The sequence below is a fragment of the Myotis brandtii genome, unplaced genomic scaffold, assembly GCF_000412655.1.
Source record: "Myotis brandtii unplaced genomic scaffold, ASM41265v1 scaffold1028, whole genome shotgun sequence".
Lineage (NCBI taxonomy): Eukaryota > Metazoa > Chordata > Mammalia > Chiroptera > Vespertilionidae > Myotis > Myotis brandtii.
Window position 1 is genome coordinate 128697 of NW_005353448.1, and position 21982 is coordinate 150678.

The following is a 21982-nucleotide window of genomic DNA, read 5'->3' on the forward strand; positions in this document are numbered from 1 at the left end:
AATTTTTGTGCACCGGGCCTCTAGTCTATATATATAAAAGCCTAAGCAACTGGCCGACTGGCTGATAGCTATGACACACACTGACCACCAGGGGGCAGACAACGCAGGAGCTGCTGAGCATCAGCAACTTTGCAGAGTGCCCTCTTGCACTTTGGAAACCCTTGGGGGATGCCAGACTGCCAGTTTCGGCCTGATCCCCACAGGCCAGGCCAAGGGACCCCACCTGCTGAAGGGACCCTGCTCACTCCGCAGACACCCTTCAAGCCCCGGCGCCACCCCAGGCCAGCTGGGGAGGGACCGTGGGAGGTTGGCTCCAGGACATGTCTGGCCAGTCTCGCCCAGTCCCACCAGACACCTTCTAATTAATTTACTTTCAATGTGCACAAGTCCGTGCTCCAGCCCTCTAGTTTTCATATATTCTTTCTAATTAGTGTTTCTGGTTTCTTTGGATATATTCCCAGAAGTGGAATTGCTGGGTCTTGAGGCAGTTTCATTTTTAAATTTTTGAGGAAACTCCATACTGCTTTCCACAGGGGCTACACCAATAATACATGAGGGTCCTCTTTTCTCCACATCTTTGCCAATACTGGTTGTTTGTTGATTTATTGATGATAGCCATTCTTGATAGGTGTGAGGTGATATCTCACTGTGGTTTTAATTTGCATTTCTCTGATGAGTAATGATGTTGAGCATCTTTTCATATGTCTGTTGTTCTCTCTGGGGAAAAGGGCTGAAAAACAGTAAAACTTCATAATGATGTAAGTAGAGACCAAAAAAATCAATCACATACAAAGCAGGTGGACCCTTGCAAAGTTAATTAAGTGAGAATAAGGGCTAGCTGAGGGACTGGCACAAATTGGGTGTTATCTAAATCCTTGCCTTAGTGGTTACTGCAGGGGTTACTGTCTCTGTTTACTGTGTCTTTTAAACTAGTACTTGCATGACATCATACTTCATTTTTTTGGGGAGGGGGGTTCTTTTTTAATTTCATTTTATGCAAATGATCTAAACCTACAGCCTTCTAGGTTATGCTTTAAAGCCCTAATACTGAAATAGTCTTATTCCTTACCCCTAGTAGCTGCCTGTCACTGCAATTCCTTGGGGTTTGGAAAATACAGGATTTATGCTAAATTTGCCTTCTGTAAGAATTACATCCCAAGAAAGGAAGTTGGAATATAAAACATAGGTTTTTATCATGTGCTCCAGTGCTTGGAGTTCATTCCCACATTCGTGTAGAACCGTGGTCAGCAAACTGCGGCTTGCGAGCCACATGCGGCTCTTTGGCCCCTTGAGTGTGGCTCTTCCACAAAATACCACGTGCGAGCGCGCACGTACAGTGCTATTGAAACTTTGTGGCCCATGCGCAGAAGTCGGTATTTTGTGGAAGAGCCGGTATTTGGTGGAAAAGCCACACTCAAGGGGCCAAAGAGCCACATGTGGCTCGCGAGCTGCGGTTTGCCCACCACTGGTGTAGAAGATCATGTATACGATTAAATAGGCTGAGACCTTGTCCTGGCTGGTGTGGTTCAGTTGGTTGGAGCATCGTCCCATACACCAGGAGGTCGCAGGTTTGATTCCAGTTGAGGGCACATACCTAAGTTATGGGTTAGATCCCCAGTCAGGGCATGTGCACAAGGCAACCAATCAGTGTATCTCTCTCACATTAATGTTTCCCTCTCGCTCTCTCTCCCTTCCTCCCTCTCTGAAAATCAGTGGTAATAAAATAATTTAAATAGACTGAGACCTTCATTGCTCTCTGAGTATATTGCTTACTAATTATGCTACATGAAGTGATCTTCCTCTTCCTTCTGCCAGCTGTTCTTGCTTATTTAAAGGTTTTGCTCTCCATGTTGTTTAATTATCCAGCCTTTGCCTGCTTGACAGCTTAAGAGCATTAAGAGCTTAATCTTTAACAGCTCAACCAGCACATTTATATATTGGCAAATAAAATGAACAAAATAACTTAAAAGTTTCTTTTTAAAAAATCCTCCTTATAGGCAAAAAAAAAAAAAATGGAATGGGGCTATATCAAACTAAAAAGCTTCTGCACAGCAAAAGAAACTGACAACAAAACAAAGAGACAGCCAACCAGATGGGAGATGGTATTTGCAAGCAGTAGCTCCGACAAAGGTTTAATCTCCATAAAGAACTCATAAAACTCAACACCAAGTAACAAACAACCCAATCAAAAAGTGGGAAGAGGACCTGGAAATACACCTTTTCCAAGGAGACACACAAATAGCCAATAGATATATGAAAAGATGTTCAACCTCAATGGCAATTAGGGAAATGCAAATCAAAACTACAATGATATACCACCTCACACCTGTTAGAGCGGCCATTTCAACAAGACAAGCAATTACAAGTGGTGGAGAGGTTGTGGGGAAAAAGGAACCTTCATTCACTGCTGGTGGGAATGTAGATTGGTACAACCACTATGGAAAGCAGTCTGGCGATTCCTCAAAAAATTAAGAATAGAGCTACCATACAACCCAGTAATCCCTTTGCTGGGATTACTCAAAAACTTCAAAATCATGTACTCACAAAGCTATATATACCCCTGTGTTCATTGCAACATTATTCGTGGTGGCCAAGACATGGAAACAACCAAAGTGTCCTGTAATAGAGGACTGGATAAAGAAGATATGGTAAATATATATACAATGGAATACTACTCAGCCATAAGAAAGGATGAAATAGCACCATTTGCAACAACATGGATGGACCTTGAGAACATTATGCTAAGTGACTTAAGTCAGTCAGAAAAAGCTAAGAACTGTATAATTTCACTCATATGTGGGATATAAAACTGAAACTTGTGAACACAAACAGCAGTGTGGTGATTGCCAGAGGGAAGGGGCGGGAGAGAGAAGGGAATCCTAACATATGGTGAGAGGAGAAGATTTGACTTTGGGTAGCGGGCACATGGTGCAATATACAGATCTCGTAACATAGAATCCCACACCTGAAACCTATATGATCATGTTGACCAATGTCGCCCCAATAAATTTAAATAAATATTTTAAAAATCCTTTTCAGTCACTGTTTAGTAACAGGAGACAGAAATGTATTTTGATTCTGGATCCAGTTAAGAAAAGTATTTGGCAAGAGCTGGATTATTTGGGACATATTACTGATAATAGAGAACTATAACAATAGTGACTGAAGATATTTACTAGAGACAAGTCATTATGCAGGGACTAATTGTATCAGGCAGGATCCATTCAGGAAAACAGAAACCATTGCAAGTATTTAAATAGGGAAGATTTAATATAGGGAATCAGTTAGACCAGTGGTCGGCAAACTCATTAGTCAACAGAGCCAAATATCAACAGTACAACGATTGAAATTTCTTTTGAGAGCCAAATTTTTTAAACTTAAACTATATAGGTAGGTACATTGTTATTAACTTAATTAGGGTACTCCTAAGCTGGCCTTTGCTAAAAACGTCCTCAATCTGAGGGGTCGACCTCAGCGTCGACCCCTTCCAACTCTCCCATCCACACTCGTCTTGTATACTTGTTTTGTCTATCTCCTTTCCGAAAACCGACTTCTGCGCATGGGCCACAAAGTTTCAATCACACTGTACGTGCACACCTGCACGTGGTATTTTTTGGAAGAGCCACACTCAAGGGGCCAAAGAGCCGCATGTGGCTTTCGAGCCGCGATTTGCCAACCACTGAGTTAGACAATTGTTAAAAGGCCAGAGAACAAAAATGGAAAGGTGATATTAACTCAGAGAGTCAAGGGAAACAAATGGGAGGAAGTGGTGCCACCAGAAGGTACGAGCTCAGAGAAGGGGCCACCATCTCGGGAGCTACCACAGCCTCAAGAGCTGAGGTCATTAAGGCAGAACCACTCTTCCTGCCTTGGCACTATGGAGAAAGGGACATGGGCACTTCAGAGATGCTGCCAAGAAATAGAAAGGAGTGAGAGTAGAGGGAAAGGGCTACTCCCCTCTTCCAACCAGCTTATGGTCACCTGTGGCTCCTATTGGCAGAATCTTTACAAGGATCCAAGGAGCAAAGGACCCTGGGAAATGTAGTATGGAGAGTATAGAAGGACAGGCATAGATCTAATAGGTATATAACATGTGCATTACATATCCACTTTCTGGATGCGTAGTTCTTGCTAAATTACCATTTGTCTCTGCTTTCCTTCAAGCGCTTGTTCACTTTGTATAGAAGCTATAAGAAGGATGAAGGTCAACACAAATTAAAAGTAAATTTCAGTCTGTTATTCTTTAATAAATAGTAATAATCTACACTAATAAAAGAGAAAGATGCAAATTGACCATACCTTCGCAACACCCACCAGCCAATTAGGAGTGAGTATGCAAATTAACCCAACAAAGATGGGTTAATTTGCATACACAGGCGCTGAGCGGCCAGGGGCAGGGTGGGACGCAGGCGTTCTGCACCGCCCCTGGCCACTCCAGGCCTCTGGGCAGTGTGGGAATGCGGAAAGGCAGCTCCGGGCCAGAACGAAGGCAGAAAGGTGGCTCCGGGCTGGAGCGAAGGCGGTGCTGGCAGCCAGGGGAAGGAAGGCCCATTCTTACACGAATCTTCGTGCATCAGGCCTCTAGTAATAGTAATAAATAGCAAAATATGTGAGGAATTGTATTGTTGCTTAAATGAAGTTATACTGGTTTTCCTGGGTTTGTTAGAAAGAATGTCACCACAGATTTTGTCTACTCAAATGCATGTCACTTGCTGGAGAGAATTGACCGAGAAATCAATGGGAACATCAGATATAGAGAAACAATTATATGTTGGTATAATTAGTAGTCTAAATTATTTTAAGGTTTTGAACTTTTCATATCATTTCCTTATTTAAGGGATAAGATTCAGAAACTTGAGTTTCCAAGTCTCATGGGACATTCTGACAACACCTTTAGCAAATGGGTATTTGTAAATGTTTTCATAATTTATTATATCTTTTTTGCATAATATGCCACCTGTTTGCGGTGTGGGTCACAGGGCAAGGCAAAATGTTTCTGTTTTCTAAGGAAAAGACAGACCTGACAGTCAGTAAGAAAATAGCCTTAAACCCTGATAAATTGTTATCATTCGTACTCTTTGCAGAGTTAAAAGAACCATGTTCATTCAGATGAGATGTGCATTTGAACTGACTTCAAGAGGGCAAGAGGGTCACCTGCTAAAAAAGCCATCACTTTCTCCCTTGGCGCCCTTTTGGTAACTATGCAAATGGAGAGCCAGCCATTTTGCCTTCTGTTACCAATGTTAGACAGCATTGCCTGTCAACAGAAAGCAATAGATAATCCTCTGCATTCCAAAGGAGGGCTGCAGGCCCCAAAGGCCCAGGGGGTTCTACACCACTGCTTACGGCTTTCCCAGGGAGTTTACAGGTCTGATCTACTCAGAGTTTCTGATGAAGCTTAGATGTAGGCAGGAAGAGGCACACGGTGAATGTGACACATTTAGCTTGTACTCAGATTAAATATTTTGTTTACCCTTAACTAACACCTTACCAAAGATGGACTATGTGAAGTCTTCCTAGAAAAGGACTAAGGATTAGGTTTTTAACTTCTCTCTCATCCCTAGCCTGCAATATGATTTGACACCTGGAGTCACTAAGTTATGGGTTCCAGTTAAGATGTTGTAGGCTTGGGAGCTAGGCCACCTGGTTCTAACCCGGCCCTACTATTTCTAGATCTATAACTTTGGGTATGTTACTTACTCTGTGCCTCAGTTGCTTCATATGTAAAATGGCGACAGATATCTCCTTCATTGGGATTTTTTTGAGTATTAAATAAATTGATATGGAAAATTAGGAACTCAATCAATCCAGGTTAGCTTTTATTTGATTTGGGGTTTGGTTTTAGTTATGTCTTAGAGAGACGAAGAAAAATATTGGAAAGTTTATTTTTCCGACTCATGCTTTATTTTCAGTATGCAGATCTGAATCGTCATGTGGATGCGTTAAACGCATGGAGAAATGCCACTGTGCTGAAGCCAGAGCACAGCCTGGCTTGGAACAACATGATCATACTCCTTGATAACACAGGTACAGAAAGGTGAATTACATAAGTCAGGGGAGTCGTTTTATGGGGCAGTACCACTGAGTAATTAGGAAATGTAGATTATTGGGGAGGGTTTTGCTAGTGTGTGCTAGAGTTGTTATTTTTAAAAATTATGATGGAATTTAATATTTTGCATTACAAAATGTCTATTCTTCTAGAAAATGGAGCTTCCTTTGATATATTAGAATATAAATGTCTGGGGAAATGATACTTCGCTTAAAATTGGTGTTGAGTCATGAAGGAAAATGTGTGCTAACCTCTCATTTCTCTGAAGCCTGTTCTCTAGCAGCGCCCAGCAGCTAGGACGCTGGAGGTAACCAGAGTGAGCGGGAATGCTCTGGGCTTGTGCAATGGGCGTTGCTGATCCAAGCTCTACAGCTCATGGGCTCTTCTCAAAGCAGATGCCCTCAAACCTACACTCAGAGATTCTTATTTTAGATATAATGCTAATAACAGCCTTGGTGATCTAGTTCCTTAGCCCTTGGCAGACTTGATCCACTAGGAGACACTCTGCTCCTCTAGTTTTAAAAATTCAAGCATCTCGTAAGAAATGGTAGTTTTCATTTGGCAGAAACTAAAGCCAGTGAGTAGGCCATCTAATCAGAGTGGATAAGAGATACTCACTTGTTTCTAATGAAGGCATAGACCATGTCCTTCAGTATGACACCTATTCCGTTATTGAAGTGTTCCTGTGATGTTCTTATTCGCAGACTTGTTTTCTCTGATTTGGGTATAATTGGTATCTGGGAGAAAATTAAAATTAGGTTTCATACAAAATTTAATCAAAAGCTGTTTCTGGCCCTAACCGGTTTGGCTCAGTGGATAGAGCATCGGCCTGCGGACTGAAGGGTCCCAGGTTCGATTCCGGTCAAAGGCATGTACCTTGGTTGCGGGCACATCCCCAGTAGGGGGTGTGCAGGAGGCAGCTGATTGATGTTTCTCTCTCATCGATGTTTCTAACTCTCTATCCCTCTCCCTTCCTCTCTGTAAAAAAATCAATTAAATATATATATATTTTTAAAAAGCTGTTTCTGTATTATGTCAGAATGGCACTGGGCTGCATTGGCTTTGCAACTGATAGGATCATTTGTGTGTGTGTGTGTGTGTGTGTGTGTGTGTGTGTGTGTATTACACATTTACATTGATTTTCTTAGGTAGTTTATTCATAATCATTGTGTCTAATGTACATAAACCCTTTTAGAGAGAGACCAACATACTAGTACGTGTTTTTCCTTTGTCACTCGCAGGTAATTTAGCCCAAGCTGAAGCAGTTGGAAGAGAGGCGCTGGAATTAATACCTAACGATCACTCTCTGATGTTCTCGTTGGCAAACGTGCTGGGAAAGTCCCAGAAATACAAGGTGTGTAAACTGCAGGCCGTGATTTCTTGCAATTTATGCCAGCATCTGATAGAAACCATAAATGTTACTTCTGCCCAGTTAAATTCAGAATTAGACCAAAACAGGGGTAGCAGTACACCAGTGTGGCTTGGTCAATTTGCTTCCTGGAGAAGTTGCCCAAAAAAAGGATTTGCAGGGTCAAACTCTGTGTTCTTTGTCATCAAAATTCACTACCATTGCTCAAATGTGGGCAGGGAGGAGAAGCCCCCAAGAAGAGTTGAATCCTAGCAGATGCCCCAGCCCTGCCCTGGCGAGAAGCTGTGAGTCAGCCCCTTGCAGTGGGGCTGGAGCTCTGGGTTTAGATGTGGGTGACGTCTTCCACACTAAAGGAATAACGGCCCATGGAGCATGCAGGACTGGTTCTTGCTGCTTCCAACTGTTTCCTCATCGAGAGTTAAGTTATAGGTAATCTGCAAGGCCCTAGAAATTCCTGACCAATGAAAAACCCAAGATATTTTATCCGGGCTCTATCTAACTGGGTTGGCCAGGAGTAGACTGTGAATCCAAAAAGGTGTGTTGAAGAGGACTCAGTGTTGCTAATACTGGTGATCTCAAGCTTTAATTCTACCAGAATCACCAAGGGAGAGTGTTAGAATGCAGATGTCCACCGTCCTCCCCTCGAGAAAGACTTTGTCGGTTGCGTAAGGTCAGGGGATATGCATTGTTAACCGGCATCCTCAGTATCTAACACAGATGTTACAGAACACACTTTTAGAAGCAGTGCTTTAGTCCATTCATGAGGGAAATTTTTTTCTTTTAAAATTGTGGGCCACGTCTGATTTTAATCGCACTAGGCATAAAGGTAGTGATTAATTCATACTTGTCCTGTTATTTACTTCTCCTGTTCTGCTCACTAGGTATCATTGCCAGTATAATTTCCTATAACAATAGTAATGTATTTCTTGCATTTCTCTCATTTTTGAATGTCAGGTGGTTTAATAGCTTCAGTATACATTTTAGCATTTCTAGATTTTACTCCAGATGTGACTTTTTGAAGGGTTAAGTTTTATTTTTTACGGATATACTTGTGTAGGGGTGGGGGTGCAGAAAGGAGGTGAGGTGTGTGGGTTTCCCTTCTAACGACCTTTCCAGCCATCCGTGTCAGCCTGGGGCATGTTGGGGGTGTCCAGGGACCACCTACAGCGAGTCTTCATGATTCAGCTTATGTAATCATTGTATTGATTTTTCTATCATCCCATAGCCTATGAACTAGAATTTATATTCAGGTGACAGAACCCGGGGTTCATTTCGCTTCCAGTTCACATTGTTCTTTTTTCCTAGATAAAGTAGAAAATACTCCGTATAAAGCGGAATAGACATGCGTTTCTCATTCTCTACACATTTTGCACCCTAATTGGCTAGGCCAGGGCACTGAACCTAAGGTGAGGAAACAGAAGATGAAATCTGAATTAAAGGGCTTCCTACGAACTCTTCAGGAGCTGCCCAAAGGAGGGATGCGGTGGCACACTATGAGCCGTGGGTCAGCCACCACGCCCTGGCTTCATATATTTTTTAAATTCAAGATTTGGAATTTTAAACCACTGTTTAGGGTTTTCTCCCATAGCAGTGACACCTGTTGCTATTGGTCAGCCATTGCAGCCTGTTCCTGCAGAGCCGCGGGCGGGCAGCTCTGGAGAAGAGGCCGAGGGGGGGCTCGGGGGGTACACTGAGCCTGGCCTCCAGCTCGGCATGGTCCCCGCCAGGACAGATGTCTGCTGCTCACGCAACTCCCTTTCCACTGAGCATTTGCTCTTTTAGATTCTCATGAACTTTTGATGACTCTTTAGTGAGCCTGGAGCCTTTTTGAGGTCAGAGTCTTCAGTCCTACTTTTCCATCTCCATTGCTGTCCAGTGTGCTAATGGGCGTTTATTAAGTGCCCCAGTAGTAATTGTGAAATGGCTGAATGCGTCTCACATTTGGCTCTGAAACATTTAAGCTTCCAGAATCTCTTTTGAGACTTTGATGTGCAGAGTGAGTGTTCTCATTATTATACCCCTGTGATTATGGGACATCTGTTTATGCGAGCAGCCCTTTTTACCTAACAGCAGTCACTTAACCAATCCTTAGTTTACTCATCTGTGATAGGAAAAATGGTGATAGGAAAAAATGCACAAGAAGGTAATTTATAACTATTGAATGGTGTGTGTGTATATATATACACCATTCAATAGTTATAAATTACCTTCTTGTGCATACACACACACACACACACATATATATATAATTTGTATATTGTATATATATACAATAATTTTAGTTCAATGATTATTAAATGAAATTCTAAGGATCATTAAAGCCAATTAGAATTGATATTACTTATTGCCATTTAATTTCCAATTTATGGCTAATGTGGTACAGCAAAAATATAAGAATAATGTTTTAGTGCTTAAAATATGGTCTCTCGATCTAATTCCTCTTTCTATATTGCCTGTTCCACTGACGTTGGAGTTTAAAAGCAAGATTATGTTTATAGAGCAGTTTCCCCAATTCCAGACGTTTATGCCGCATCTTCATGAATTTCTTTGGCCACATCTACATATTCCTTGTTTCATTATTTACTTAATTATCTTTATTTACATTTTTAACACAGATAAATGTATTAAAGTGGAAACATAGTATTGCTATAAATATAAAGTAACTGAAAATAAAATAATTTTTCTAAATCTCGGGTAGATACTATTGCTGGCCAAGGCTCTGATCCTGAGGTTTGCCTTCTTTTAGCTTCAAAGGGAGAATAGCAGACATTGAGGCTGTGGCCCCCAAATCACCAAACAGAGACTTTTGTGTGGGATGAACGGGAAGAAAGGAAGGCAAATTAGAGGGAACTGCTCTCTTCCTATGTGACTTGTGGTTTCAATTTACCTCTGGACTGCCTACATTACGGCCCTGGTTGGAGCAGGCTCCAGGATGTCCCTTGTGAAACTCTGTCCGTGGTTTAAGGATGCTGCCCTGCCAGCCAGTGTGGCTGAGCTGACCTCTGACTGCCCCCTCCTCTCCACCTAGACCAGTGGTTCTCAACCTTCTGGCCCTTTAAATACAGTTCCTCATGTTGTGGTGACCCCCAACCATAAAATTATTTTCGTTGCTACTTCATTACTGTAATGTTGCTACTGTTATGAATTGTAATGTAAAGATCTGATATGCAGGATGGTCTTAGGCGACCCCTGTGAAAGGGTCGTTCGACCGCCAAAGGGGTCGCGACCCACAGGTTGAGAACCGCTGACCTAGACATAAAGACCCTCGCTTGTTCCTTCGTAAGGCTTTTCTCTGTCTCACATGTTGCCCTGAACCTTTGTTAAGTACATCTTGTCTAATGCACTTCAGAAAATAATATTCTTTTCCCTTTCTGTGGATGAAAAATATCCCTGATTTAAAATGTGAGTTTATTTGTTTATTCCTTGGCATAAATCAGCAGGTTACCTGGGTCTCTAGGCATCCACACACTTCCACAGAAGATCAGTTTATAAACAGTTCCTTGCTCTCCGGAACAGGGCATTAAAAGGCCTGATCTGAAAGATGAGCATTTCATGGGCTTTGAATGCCCACAGACGTTTGTAATCTAAAGAGGCCTCTGGGCCAACCCTGCCTCTTAGGGGGCACATACAGTCCCAGGGGCCACTGAAGCCTCCTTCTAAGGTTGCCCCAGTGCTCTCTGAGAGGGAGGGTGCCTAGCCCACACTCACCGTGCCCCCCCAAACCTGCTCTTCCTCCCAACACCTCCCTCATTTTCCTATTTTCCCATTCTTTCCCACCCAGCCTCCTCAGCACCCCCCAGGGTTCAGGCCCTGCCTAGCCAAGAGCAGCAGCCCCTAATGGGGCATAAGCCCTGAGACCCTCCCTGTGCACAGCACCGTGAACATCCCCAGACCTGACTTCACTCCACGCCACCTTAAATGATGTCCACACTGATGGGCATTTGAGAAATTAGTTAATCAAGCAGTGGATCCGGCATCCTCTGAGAACTCCTGTCTTGACTTTTATCTCTGTCAGCTTTCTCTAGTTAGCACATTGGGCATGTCGAGGAGCATTTTAAAGTAGATTTAGATTCCCTCACTTTCTTATTTCTCAGATTTTAGGTTTTAAATGGAAATATTTGAAAATCAACAGAAACAGCACTGCTACTTAGAAACTACTACAAATCTATACAATTCACTTGATTTTTTTTTGCCGGTGTTCCTAAGAGCAGGAAAATCTTAGGCTTCCTTGAAGGAGTTTCAGCTTCTGAACCTTAGAATGTGGGTGCTGTGTCTGAGCTGAGCTCTGAGTGATGTTTGCTGGCATCCCATGTGCTGTTATGTTGAGTCTTTATTCGTCCCCCTTGGACGACATTTCTAAAATACACACGTTGTTCTGCCACTTAGTCGAAAAGGTGGTGGTTTCGGGGATGTTTGCCCAGCTTCCCAGCCTGTTCCTCAGGAGTGCCACAGGCCATCATGGGGCAAGGACACTAGGCTTCTTACACTTTGTGAAGTGCTAGGACCTGCAGTGGGAAGCCCACCTGGGAAAACCCGCCCAGGGCCCAGATAGAAGGAGCGGGCCTGTCCCCAAACCACAACTTCGTTGAAGCCCAGCGTTTGGCACTGACGAGAGCGCTGGGCCCTGTGGGAACAGGAGGTAGGTGGCGGGAATGCTGTCCCCGGCAGGTGTCAGTGGGAACCATCAGGCATCTTTATTTCTCCACATTTGGGTAGAAAGGGACCAGCCAGCCATGGCCAGTAATGATCAGGGAAGCCAACACACGGCCGTGCTGCTTATGACCCCATTGGAAGTGAGTTCTACATGAGGGAAATGCAAATCGATAGAAAAATCAGTTCACGCACATCAGGGGCATTTGGTCATGGTCATATTCAATACGGCGATGGCTTAGGTGACAGGCGGCTGCCTCTCCCTCATTCTCTCTGCTCATTTTTTCCAGCTGAAGGGGCTGCTTCTGGGTTGTGAGCTGTTGGGGGAGATAAAAGAGCCCCAACTCCTACCTTGAGTACCCTGGAAATGAGTTTCTTGATGCTGACTGAAAATGACACTTTAAAAAAAGAAAAGAAAATGACACTTTCATAGGTGTCTTCAACAGTCCAGCCCTTTTCGATCTTTTGACCTTCCCTCGCCCTCCACTGCACCCTGAGCCGCTACCTGCCTGCAGTCACAGAATTCCAGCCACTTCATTAAGGCAGGTGGCAGAGCTCATTAGCATATTCATTTTCTCACTTCAGCCACCATGGCTTTCCATTGATCCCACTCCACTAACTATGGCCCTGTCACCTTTGCCCTGTCACACGCTTCCCCGATTGCCCTTCCAAGCCTCTTCTCAACAGGGTGTGGCTGTGCTGGGCTTCCCTGTGTCTCTGGAAGAAGGATGAAGTGGTACCAAAACAGCACACTAAGGGTTCGAAAAGCATAGGCAATAAAACTATGCATTGGTTTTGTATTGTGTGCATTACCTTTTTATGTATTTCATTTTTTAGGAATCTGAAGCATTATTCCTCAAAGCAATTAAAGCTCATCCAAATACCGCAAGTTACCATGGCAATTTGGGTAAGGAAATTTTTTGATTTGAATCATATTGAAAGTCTATGTAATTTTGACGAAATGGGTGTATTTCTGTAAAACTGATATTGGGAGAGTAGTTTTTTTCAAACATAGCCTGTATCATCCTTTCAAAATGTGTGTGGGTTTTTTTGTGGTTTTTTTTTTAAAGAAATTATACTAACATGGGAGGTAAATAATAGTCATATTTACAGATCTTAATTATGTGACTAGAACAGCCTCCAAAATCATCCACTCTGATGATAAAACTCGGATTTTCTTTCTTTTTGCGAAGGATTTTAGGAATGTTAGACAGGTGTACTGTGGAAATTTGCTGTCTGACTTACAGCCTTTTCCTGTCTTCCATAGTGGACCCTCCATTCTAGCCTGTCCTTCTCCACTTTCTTATGTACTCCTATGCCTTAGCTAGAAATGCATTTGCAAAGATTTGTTCCCTAGAATTTCTTTCTTCCATTATACATCTCAATAACTAAGATTTTTAGAGCACAGTGGGTTGTTTAGAATGTTCAATCATGTGACTGTTTTTTCACCAAATCTGTTCCCTATAGACTCTATAGCAGGGGTGGGCAAACTTTTTGACTCGAGGGCCACAATGGGTTCTTAAACTGGACCAGAGGGCCGGAACAAAAGCATGGATGGAGTGTTTGTGTGAACTAATATAAATTCAAAGTAAACATCATTACATAAAAGGGTACGGTCTTTTTTTTTTTTTTTAGTTTTTTTTTTTTCAAATGGGCTGGATCCGGCCCGTGGGCTGTAGTTTGCCCACAGCTGCTCTATAGTCATGACTCATGCATAGTTGCTCTTCTGCCCATTTAGCAAGTTGGTTTTACCTACAAAATCATTATAATCTTCAGAAGCTTGCCATTCTAATAATTAGATTTACTTTAACTATCACTCTAGGGTCAGACCTTGATCTGAGCGCCCTTATTTTCAGCTGGCGACAAACAAGCTCTTATTTTGGGGGGATCTTTATGTAAATAGTCAGGGCTCTGAGCAATGAGGGAGCCCCGCCCTCGCTATTCAGCCTGGCTTCCTGGAAATTTCATGGCAGCATTGAGAAACTTAATGTACTCTTCCTTTTACTCTTTATGTAATAATGTTGCTGTAGGGAGACAGCTCATGCCTAGTGATATGAAGACCCCCGGGACTAACTGGGGGTGTTTCAACAGACAATCACGGGGAGTGTGATTACAATAAATAAAGTTTGTGGTACAAGCAATATTATTTTAAACAATGATTTTTGAAAACAGTTTCAGGGGCTCTTCAATGTTTCTTTGTAGAAGTGGTTGGGAACACTACGAGTTATTCAGAGCATTCCCAGTGAAACGCATCTCTTGCTATTTCAGCTGTGCTCTATCATCGTTGGGGGCATCTAGACTTGGCCAAAAAACACTATGAAATCTCTCTGCAGCTTGACCCCACGGCACCAGGAACTAAAGAGAATTACGGTCTCCTGCGACGAAAGCTGGAACAAATGCAAAAGAAAGATGTCTGATCCTTTTTCTTCCATTTGGTGTGTGTTTGAATGCATGAGGCATATCACTAATATTATGTAGTTACATTTAAACATTTAAAAATCTTATGTATTCTTTTTATTCTGTTTTTTTCCTATGAAAACAAAGACATGCAAAAAGATGACAGCACCAGCAGTATACTCTTGAATAAGTGATGTGGTTTTTGCATTGAAGTTGTATTTTTTCAGACCATTCAAATATAAGTCCCAAAATTTCCAGAATGCAGTCTTTCTTAATTAAAAAGAAAAAGAGAAAAATATTATCTCGAGCAACTTACATTAGAATTAACCCTGCCTTTGGGATGTGAACCATGTTGTGTAGACTAGCACTTATTAAACATCGACTGTGAACAGGAAATGACAAGCTGATTCCTACAATTTATATAAATATCAAATGTGTCTGTATATTAGGCATTTTATTTAATGACAACAAAGGGTAAATTAAGATTTTCGGGTTTTTAAATCTTTTTTTTAAATAATATAGTATGAACTTCATGTGTAAGGAAATATATTTATGTGTATTTTTATGTTTTGAACAGGGCAAATAATTGAGTGAAGAATGGAAATGTTAACATCTAGTACATTTATATACTTTTTCCTTCATAGGAGGAAGTTCACTCCTGCAGTATTTTTTGGATTCTCCAACTCCTATAGTTTCATAACACAAAAAATTGTGTAGCATTCTACATGAATTGTTACTATTAATAGAAAATCCAAGCTATGCTATAGGCAAAAGCAGGCAGCCTGGTGTCTTTATTTGTTATATCCAGTATTAAGAGGGCTACACATCTATGTAAGTTGTTTTTTTACTGTTTTTAGCTGTAAAGCAGTTTACCATCTGGCTTAAGGGAATCCCAGTCATCACTATATTCAGAAAACGCAAGATGTGTATTTTCTCTCAAAAGAAGTCACATTTGGGGAGTTTGTGGTATTTTTAAGAATTGGATTATTTTTCTATTTTAGTTGCTCAGAATAATCATGTTTGTCTTGTTTCATTCTTCTATATATACTGTTGACCTAATGATTTATGCAATCTCTGTGATTTCATACGCAGTAAAATTATTGCACAAATCCTGTCTAGTATGTGGCTTCTATTTGGTGTTAGGGACTATTTAACAGAATCGCTTTTTTTTTTTTTTTAACCCAGGTTCAGAGGACTGAGTGAATAGATCCCACATTGAGATGAATTTGATTCTCTACATGCTTTGGGGGTACAGATCCAATGTAGTTTTGTATATCAGTAATTGTAACTTACTGGTAAGATGGTTCAGTTACATCAGAAAACAAAGTGCTGGTGATTGACATACATCAGAAAAGAAAGTGCTGTGTTTCAAACAGTTTTTAAATGGTCCCAAAATACCAGTAACAATTTATAGATCCGTTAGGGGCAGGAGCTGTCTATTCTTATTTAGGTTCTTATAGTGCTTAACATGGCAGATAATAGATACACTATATGGTTGTTGATTTTTTTTTTTAAAGCAAATTTCTTTAAAACAGTACTTCTCTTTTGAGGGTAAAGAAAAAAGTATGTCTTGTAAAAGCCCCTCTAGGATTCTTTGTTTTCCCTCTGATACTAAAACTTTAGTGTCAAATCGAGACGTGCGAATCTGGGGCTCCAGCCTACAAACAAACCCCCTTCGCTTTCCCCACTGTCTCCTGGGGTTGCATTGCAGCTGTCTGCCTTCTTTCCAGAGAAAACAGTCGTGAGTCTGATCGATATTTCAGGAAGTCTTTAGCTCTGCAGAGTGTGGCAGTGCAACATGCTGCCTCTCTTTTTTCCTTCCTTCTTTTTCAACTTCAAAGCAGCACCCTCTTCATTCCTTGGTTTCCTTCCTAAGGAAACTGAGGTGGGAAACTGTATCCCAGTCCCCCTCTTATTTGGCATCTTCAAAAATTGTAATGTTTTTATTGCTAATCATCGTCGAGGTTGGGTAAGGGAATTTCAAAACAAACATGGGGGCCTGGGCCGGCGTGGCTCAGAGGCTGAGCTTCGACCTATGAACCAGGAGGTCAAGATTCGATTCCCCGTCGGGGCAAGTGCCCTGGTTGCGGGTGAGATCCCCAGTGGGGGTGTGCAGGAAGCAGCCGATCGATGATTCTCTCTCATCATTGATGTTTCTATCTCTCCCTTCCTCTCTGAAATCAAAAAAAATATGTTTTAAAAAAAAACAGACATGGGCGAGGGAAGGGTTGCCAGTTGGGGAAATCTGAGATTCCTAATCATCATCCTTCGCCTCCCTGATAGTGAGCATCATGAAACCCAGATGGCGATCTGGGGTTGTTCTTAGTTTGTTTAACATGTGTTACTGCTACAACTCTTCCCTGTTTTAATGCAGTTTTATATTTCTTAACTAGAGGCCTGGTGCATGAATTCGTGCACGGGTGGGGTCCCTCGGGCTGGCTGGCCATCAGGGTGATTGGAGCCGTCTCGCCCAGTCCAGGGGGAGGGACTGTGGGAGTTTGGGGGTCAAACCCGGGGGTAGGGAATGCGGGAGGTTGGCTATGGGAGTTCACTGACCACCAGGGGGCATCTCCTGCATTGAGCATCTGCCACCTGGTAGTCAGTGTGCATCATAGTGACCAGTCGACTGGTCGTTCAGTCGGCCGGTTGTAATGGTCACTTAGGTTTTTATATATATAGATGTATTTTGCATCTTGAGACCCATTATTCACTCCCCTGCCTGCCCAAGTAGACAGCACTGAACTGTGGCAGTAATTCCACCCCTTCATTCCTCTTTTTATCCCCCTCGGGTGAGCTCCACCCCTGAATGTCCACACAAGTGTCTGTCTCTTTGATTAGTGTGCCTCCTCTCTCAGTGGCCTCTCTCTTTTAAACAGTACAGCTTTTCAAAGCCATAGTCCATCTTGACCTCCATCCTACTAGATTTTAGATTAATATCAGCAATCTGAGATTGTTTCTCCTCTTCTGTCACTTTTTATTTGAAGGTAATTATAGATTCACATGCAGTTGTAAGAAATAATAAAGAGATCTCATGCACCCTGCACCCAGTGTCCCCCAGTGGTAACATCTTGCATGACTGTAGTGCGTTACCACAGCCAGGATATTGACATGGATGCACCCACCAGCCTCATTCAGATGTCACCAGTCTTAAATGAACTCATTTGCATGATTTGCCCTGTGCAGTTTTTATCACACGTATAGATTTGTGTGGTCACCATAGTGAAGATACAGAACAGTTCCATTACAAGGATCTCTCGAGCTACTCTCATGTTATTACTTTTTTCAAAATATTTTCTTGAGCACTGACTGTGTGCTAGCAGTGCGCTAGCTGCTGTGGATACAATGGAAAATGAAAACAGATGGGCCGCCCAGCCAGGAATGGCTCAGCGATTGAGCATTGACCTACGAACCAGGAGGATATGATTCGGTTCCCGGTCAGAGCACATGCCTGGGTTGTGGGCTTGATCCCCAGTGGGGGCATGCAGGAGGCAGCCAGCCAATCAATGATTCTCTCTCATCATTGATGTTTCCATCTCTCCCTCTCCCTTTCTCTCTGAAATCAATAAAAATATTTTTAAAAAAAATAAACAGTAATAAAACAGATGGGATTCCTGCCCTTGGGGAGCTCACAATTTAGGTTACCTCAACCTTCTTGTATACCTGGTGACGCATGCAGGTGTAGACATCTGGGACTAAGCTATTGTTAACAGCCCCCTCTCCGGGGACTTCTTGGGGAGTCGCTCATTCACGTTTCCACTTGCTGCTACCTGTCCAAGTGTTGCAGGTTGTCAGGGCATTTCTTTCTGTGTTGAAAATTCTCCCTCAGTTTGTAAATCTGGTTTTTTTCCCGGAGGCAATGAAACAGAGAATCATCTCAAATTTTCTTTGTCAATATCTGCTTCCTAAGAACAGATATTGGTTCAGCTGCCTTTGCCTTCTTCTTTTGACCTCATATTGATGTAAAAACTTTGCCAGGCATCCAGGGAAAACAGAGTTCTGCTGAGACAGGAGTTGAGTAACCCTGATTTTCAGTAAAGTGAGACATTTAATATTACTTGATTCATTCATAAATACCAAATATGTTTATTATCACAGTCTCATTTTAAAACCCCACACAGTCTTAAATGGTCTCTCTCAGTTCTAAATTGTACCAAGAAGATATTAATTTTGGTGATGGCCTCTTTCAGGATGATGTTCCTCACAAAATGCTGATCAGAGCTGACCTCTAGTTCAAAGCAGAAGGAGCAGAGGTCCCCTGTGGGACAGTTTGGTTGCAATGAAGCAGACAAGGAAAGAATGGTGGAGACAGGAGCCCAGGGGATGCTAACAAATATTACAGGTCTTCACGTGTTCTTCTTTTCTTTTCTTTAAACTTATAGGAATCGCAGTTTATATTTACATTGGCTTTTTGAGAGGAATAGAATTGGAGTGGAGAGAGACTTCTCCTTTGCAAATGTCTGCATTATTTGAAGTAAGTTTTCTTCCTAAATAAAGGAACATGTGTGACAGCACAGAGAAATCTTTATTCACAAGAGCCATGGATGCGTTTGTAATAAAGCTGTGATAAGGTTCCTGCTGGGAAAGAAACACCATAAGGGAAACGCAGGTAACTCAGGTGTTTGCTAAATTGCTTTGCCCAACAGACAAGAGAGACGCTGAGGAGACTCGGGCCCCAGAGCAATGCTGAGTGAAAAGAATTGGGGAGGCAGCATTTTTCAGATTATTGGCTGAACTACTGGAGTGCAATACAGACTCCTCTCTGAAGCATGTCTTTAAATCGTCAGTGAATTCTATGTGCCCTGTGACTCCCTCTTGGTGGGTGTCTGGAAATAGCTGGCATTTGGGTACACAAAGCTTGAAATTGCGATGAAAGCATGTTACAACTGGGTTTGAATTCCATTCTTCCATTTACTAGTTGTATGAACTTAGGCAAGTGTAGTGCAGCGGTTCTCAACCTGTGGGTCACTACCCCTTTGGCGGTCGAACGACCCTTTCACAGGGGTCGCCTAAGACCATCCTGCATATCAGATATTTACATTACGATTCATAACAGTAGCAACATTACAGTTACGAAGTAGCAACGAAAATAATTTTATGGTTGGGTCACAACATGAGGAACTGTATTTAAAGGGCCAGAAGGTTGAGAACCACTGGTGTAGTGGGTTAAATAGTGTCCTCCAAAATTCATGTCTACCTGGGACTTCAGGATGGGACTGTATTTGGAAATAGGGTCTTTACAGATATAATTAGTTAAGGAGGTAGAGAGGAAATCATACTGGATTTAGGGTGGGCCCTAAATCCAATGACTGGTATCATATAAAAAGAGAAGGCCATGGCAGATGGAGGCAAAGATTGGACTCATGCTGCCACAAGCCAAAGAACACCAGGGAGCTACCGAAAATTGAAAGAGACCAGGAAGGATCCTCTACTGGAGCCTTCAGAGGGAGCTGGGTCTTGCCCTCACCTTGACTTTGGACCCTGGCCTCCAGAACAACATTTCTACATGAAGCCACCCAGTTTGTGGTATTTTATGGCAGACCTAGGAAACTAACACAGCAACTCAGCTTCCTCATCCATAAAACGGGGTGGACTATGACCTTTTGCCCAAGATGACTGGGAAGTTTAAATGAGACCAGTTATATAAAGCCCTAGACCCGTGCTTGGCACATAATATTCAGTAAAAAATGATCACCCTCACTTTTCATGAGGTTTTTGTCCTGTAAGTAACCTAGAAACAACCTCAGATTTAAATTGTGATCACTTATGTTCTGAGTCTGATTAGTTCAGGAAGTACTTTAAAACTGTTACACTGTTTATCAAAACTGGCTTGAACATCCTGCATTTCCAGTCATTTTATTTTTAAATATGTGGCATTTTTTAAGGACCAATAAAGCTTTCTGCTTCCTACTTGTGATAAGTGTTTGAGAAAATGTTTTCCCTGTAGATTTAAATGGAACTTTTACTCATTTAACTCATTAGTTTTGTCTCAGCAGTTACATTTTGATAGCATTAATTTTGATGAATAGACTAGAGATTTGTCTTGAGGAATATCAAAATGCTCATTTCTAGAGCTTTCTGATAAAGTATGTGGATGACAGCCTTTATGCTTTTACAGTCCTGGTATACAGAATCTGCTGACATCGGCAAACAAGGTGATAAGGAGGACAGCAGAGACCAGGAGGGAGAGATCTATCCTAGGGCCAGCTTCACAGGCATAGGTCATTTTTTTTCAAGCTTCAACAATTCAATTAAATACAAACATTTCCAATCCTGTCTTTAGTTACCAGGAACCTGAGATGAGTCAATCACTCTATGCCTCAGTTGCTTCTAATAAAAATAATGGTAATGGTTGTTGCTTTTGTTGTTAATTTCTTCTCTATGAAATGTGAGGGTTGGACTAAACCAGAGGTCTTTAAACATCATTAGGTGCTTAACCTTTATTTTCTTTAAAAAACTAAATCTTATACAGAAGAACACTTTAAAATGTATAAAAGTTGAATGCCGCTCTCTCTCCCGGGCTCGGCGGGACCGCGGTCGCTTCTCGGGCCCAGTTTTCCTTGTCCTTTCGGCTTTGGGCCGAGGAAGAGGACCACCCAGTTCCCCGGCTGCGCCGGCCTTCGACGAAAGCCAGGTGCTGCTACACTCTGCCCTCTGTGTTCTGGACACTTTCTCCTAATGGAGTTCCCTGACTTGGGGAAGCATTGTTCAGAAAAGACCTGCAAGCAGCTAGATTTTCTTCCATTGAAACGTGATGTATGTGAGCAAGATTTCTGTAAAGATCATTTTACCTACGCTGCACATAAATGTCCCTTTGCATACAAGAAGGATGTTCAGGTCCCAGTGTGCCCGCTTTGTAACCACCCAATCTCAGTAAAGAAGGGAGAGATACCGGATGTGGTGGTTGGTGAGCACATGGATAGAGATTGTAGGTGCCGTCCTGGGAAGAAGGAGGTTTTTACCTTCCGGTGCTCGAAAAAGGGGTGTAAGAAGAAAGAGATGCTGCCAGTGGCTTGTGACCAGTGTCGTGGCAACTTCTGTATTCAACACAGACATCCTCTGGATCATAGCTGCACACGCGGGAGCAGAGCCGTCAGCATCGGTCTCTGTCAAGTGGTGGATGCAGAAGTTTGCATGAATATAATCTTCATTAAAGTTGGATTCTAAATTAAAATAAAATAAAATGTATAAAAATGAGATGCTTATGTAAATACTCATTAAAAAATCTGTTATGTGCCCTAGCCAGTTTTGCTCAATGGATAGAGTGTTGGCTTGCAGACTGAAAGGTCCAGGATTTGATTCCAGTCAAGAGCGCGAACCTCGGTTGCAGGCTTGATCCTCTGCCCTGGTCAGGGTGCTTTCTGGGAGGCAGCCAATCTGCTGTGTCTCTCTCACATCAATGTTTCTTTCTCGTTTTCCCCCCCTCCCTTCCACACTCGGAAAAATCAATGGAAAAATATCCTCGGGTGAGGATTAACAACAACAATAAAAATCTGCTGTGAAATGTAAGAATGTTTGAA

General features: G+C 42.2%; 1 protein-coding gene and 1 pseudogene across 2 annotated transcripts in view; both read left to right on the plus strand.

Moving 5' to 3' along the window:
- The window catches only part of TMTC4 (transmembrane and tetratricopeptide repeat containing 4), a 60533-nt gene extending 44959 nt beyond the window's left edge, over positions 1-15574 (plus strand). The window contains exons 14-18 of one of the 2 annotated variants that reach the window (XM_014536067.1): positions 5913-6027; positions 7291-7403; positions 12906-12975; positions 14337-14503; positions 14613-15574. In XM_014536067.1, the coding sequence (XP_014391553.1) occupies positions 5913-6027; positions 7291-7403; positions 12906-12975; positions 14337-14485 (447 nt within the window). In that variant the 3' untranslated portion in view covers positions 14486-14503; positions 14613-15574. Of the gene's footprint in view, positions 1-5912; positions 6028-7290; positions 7404-12905; positions 12976-14336 lie in introns of both variants that reach the window. The other variant, XM_005856399.2, reaches the window with a different exon arrangement.
- A 5244-nt stretch (positions 15575-20818) lies between these two features.
- On the plus strand, positions 20819-21629 carry LOC102243667 (annotated as a pseudogene).
- The last annotated feature ends 353 nt before the right edge of the window (positions 21630-21982 follow it).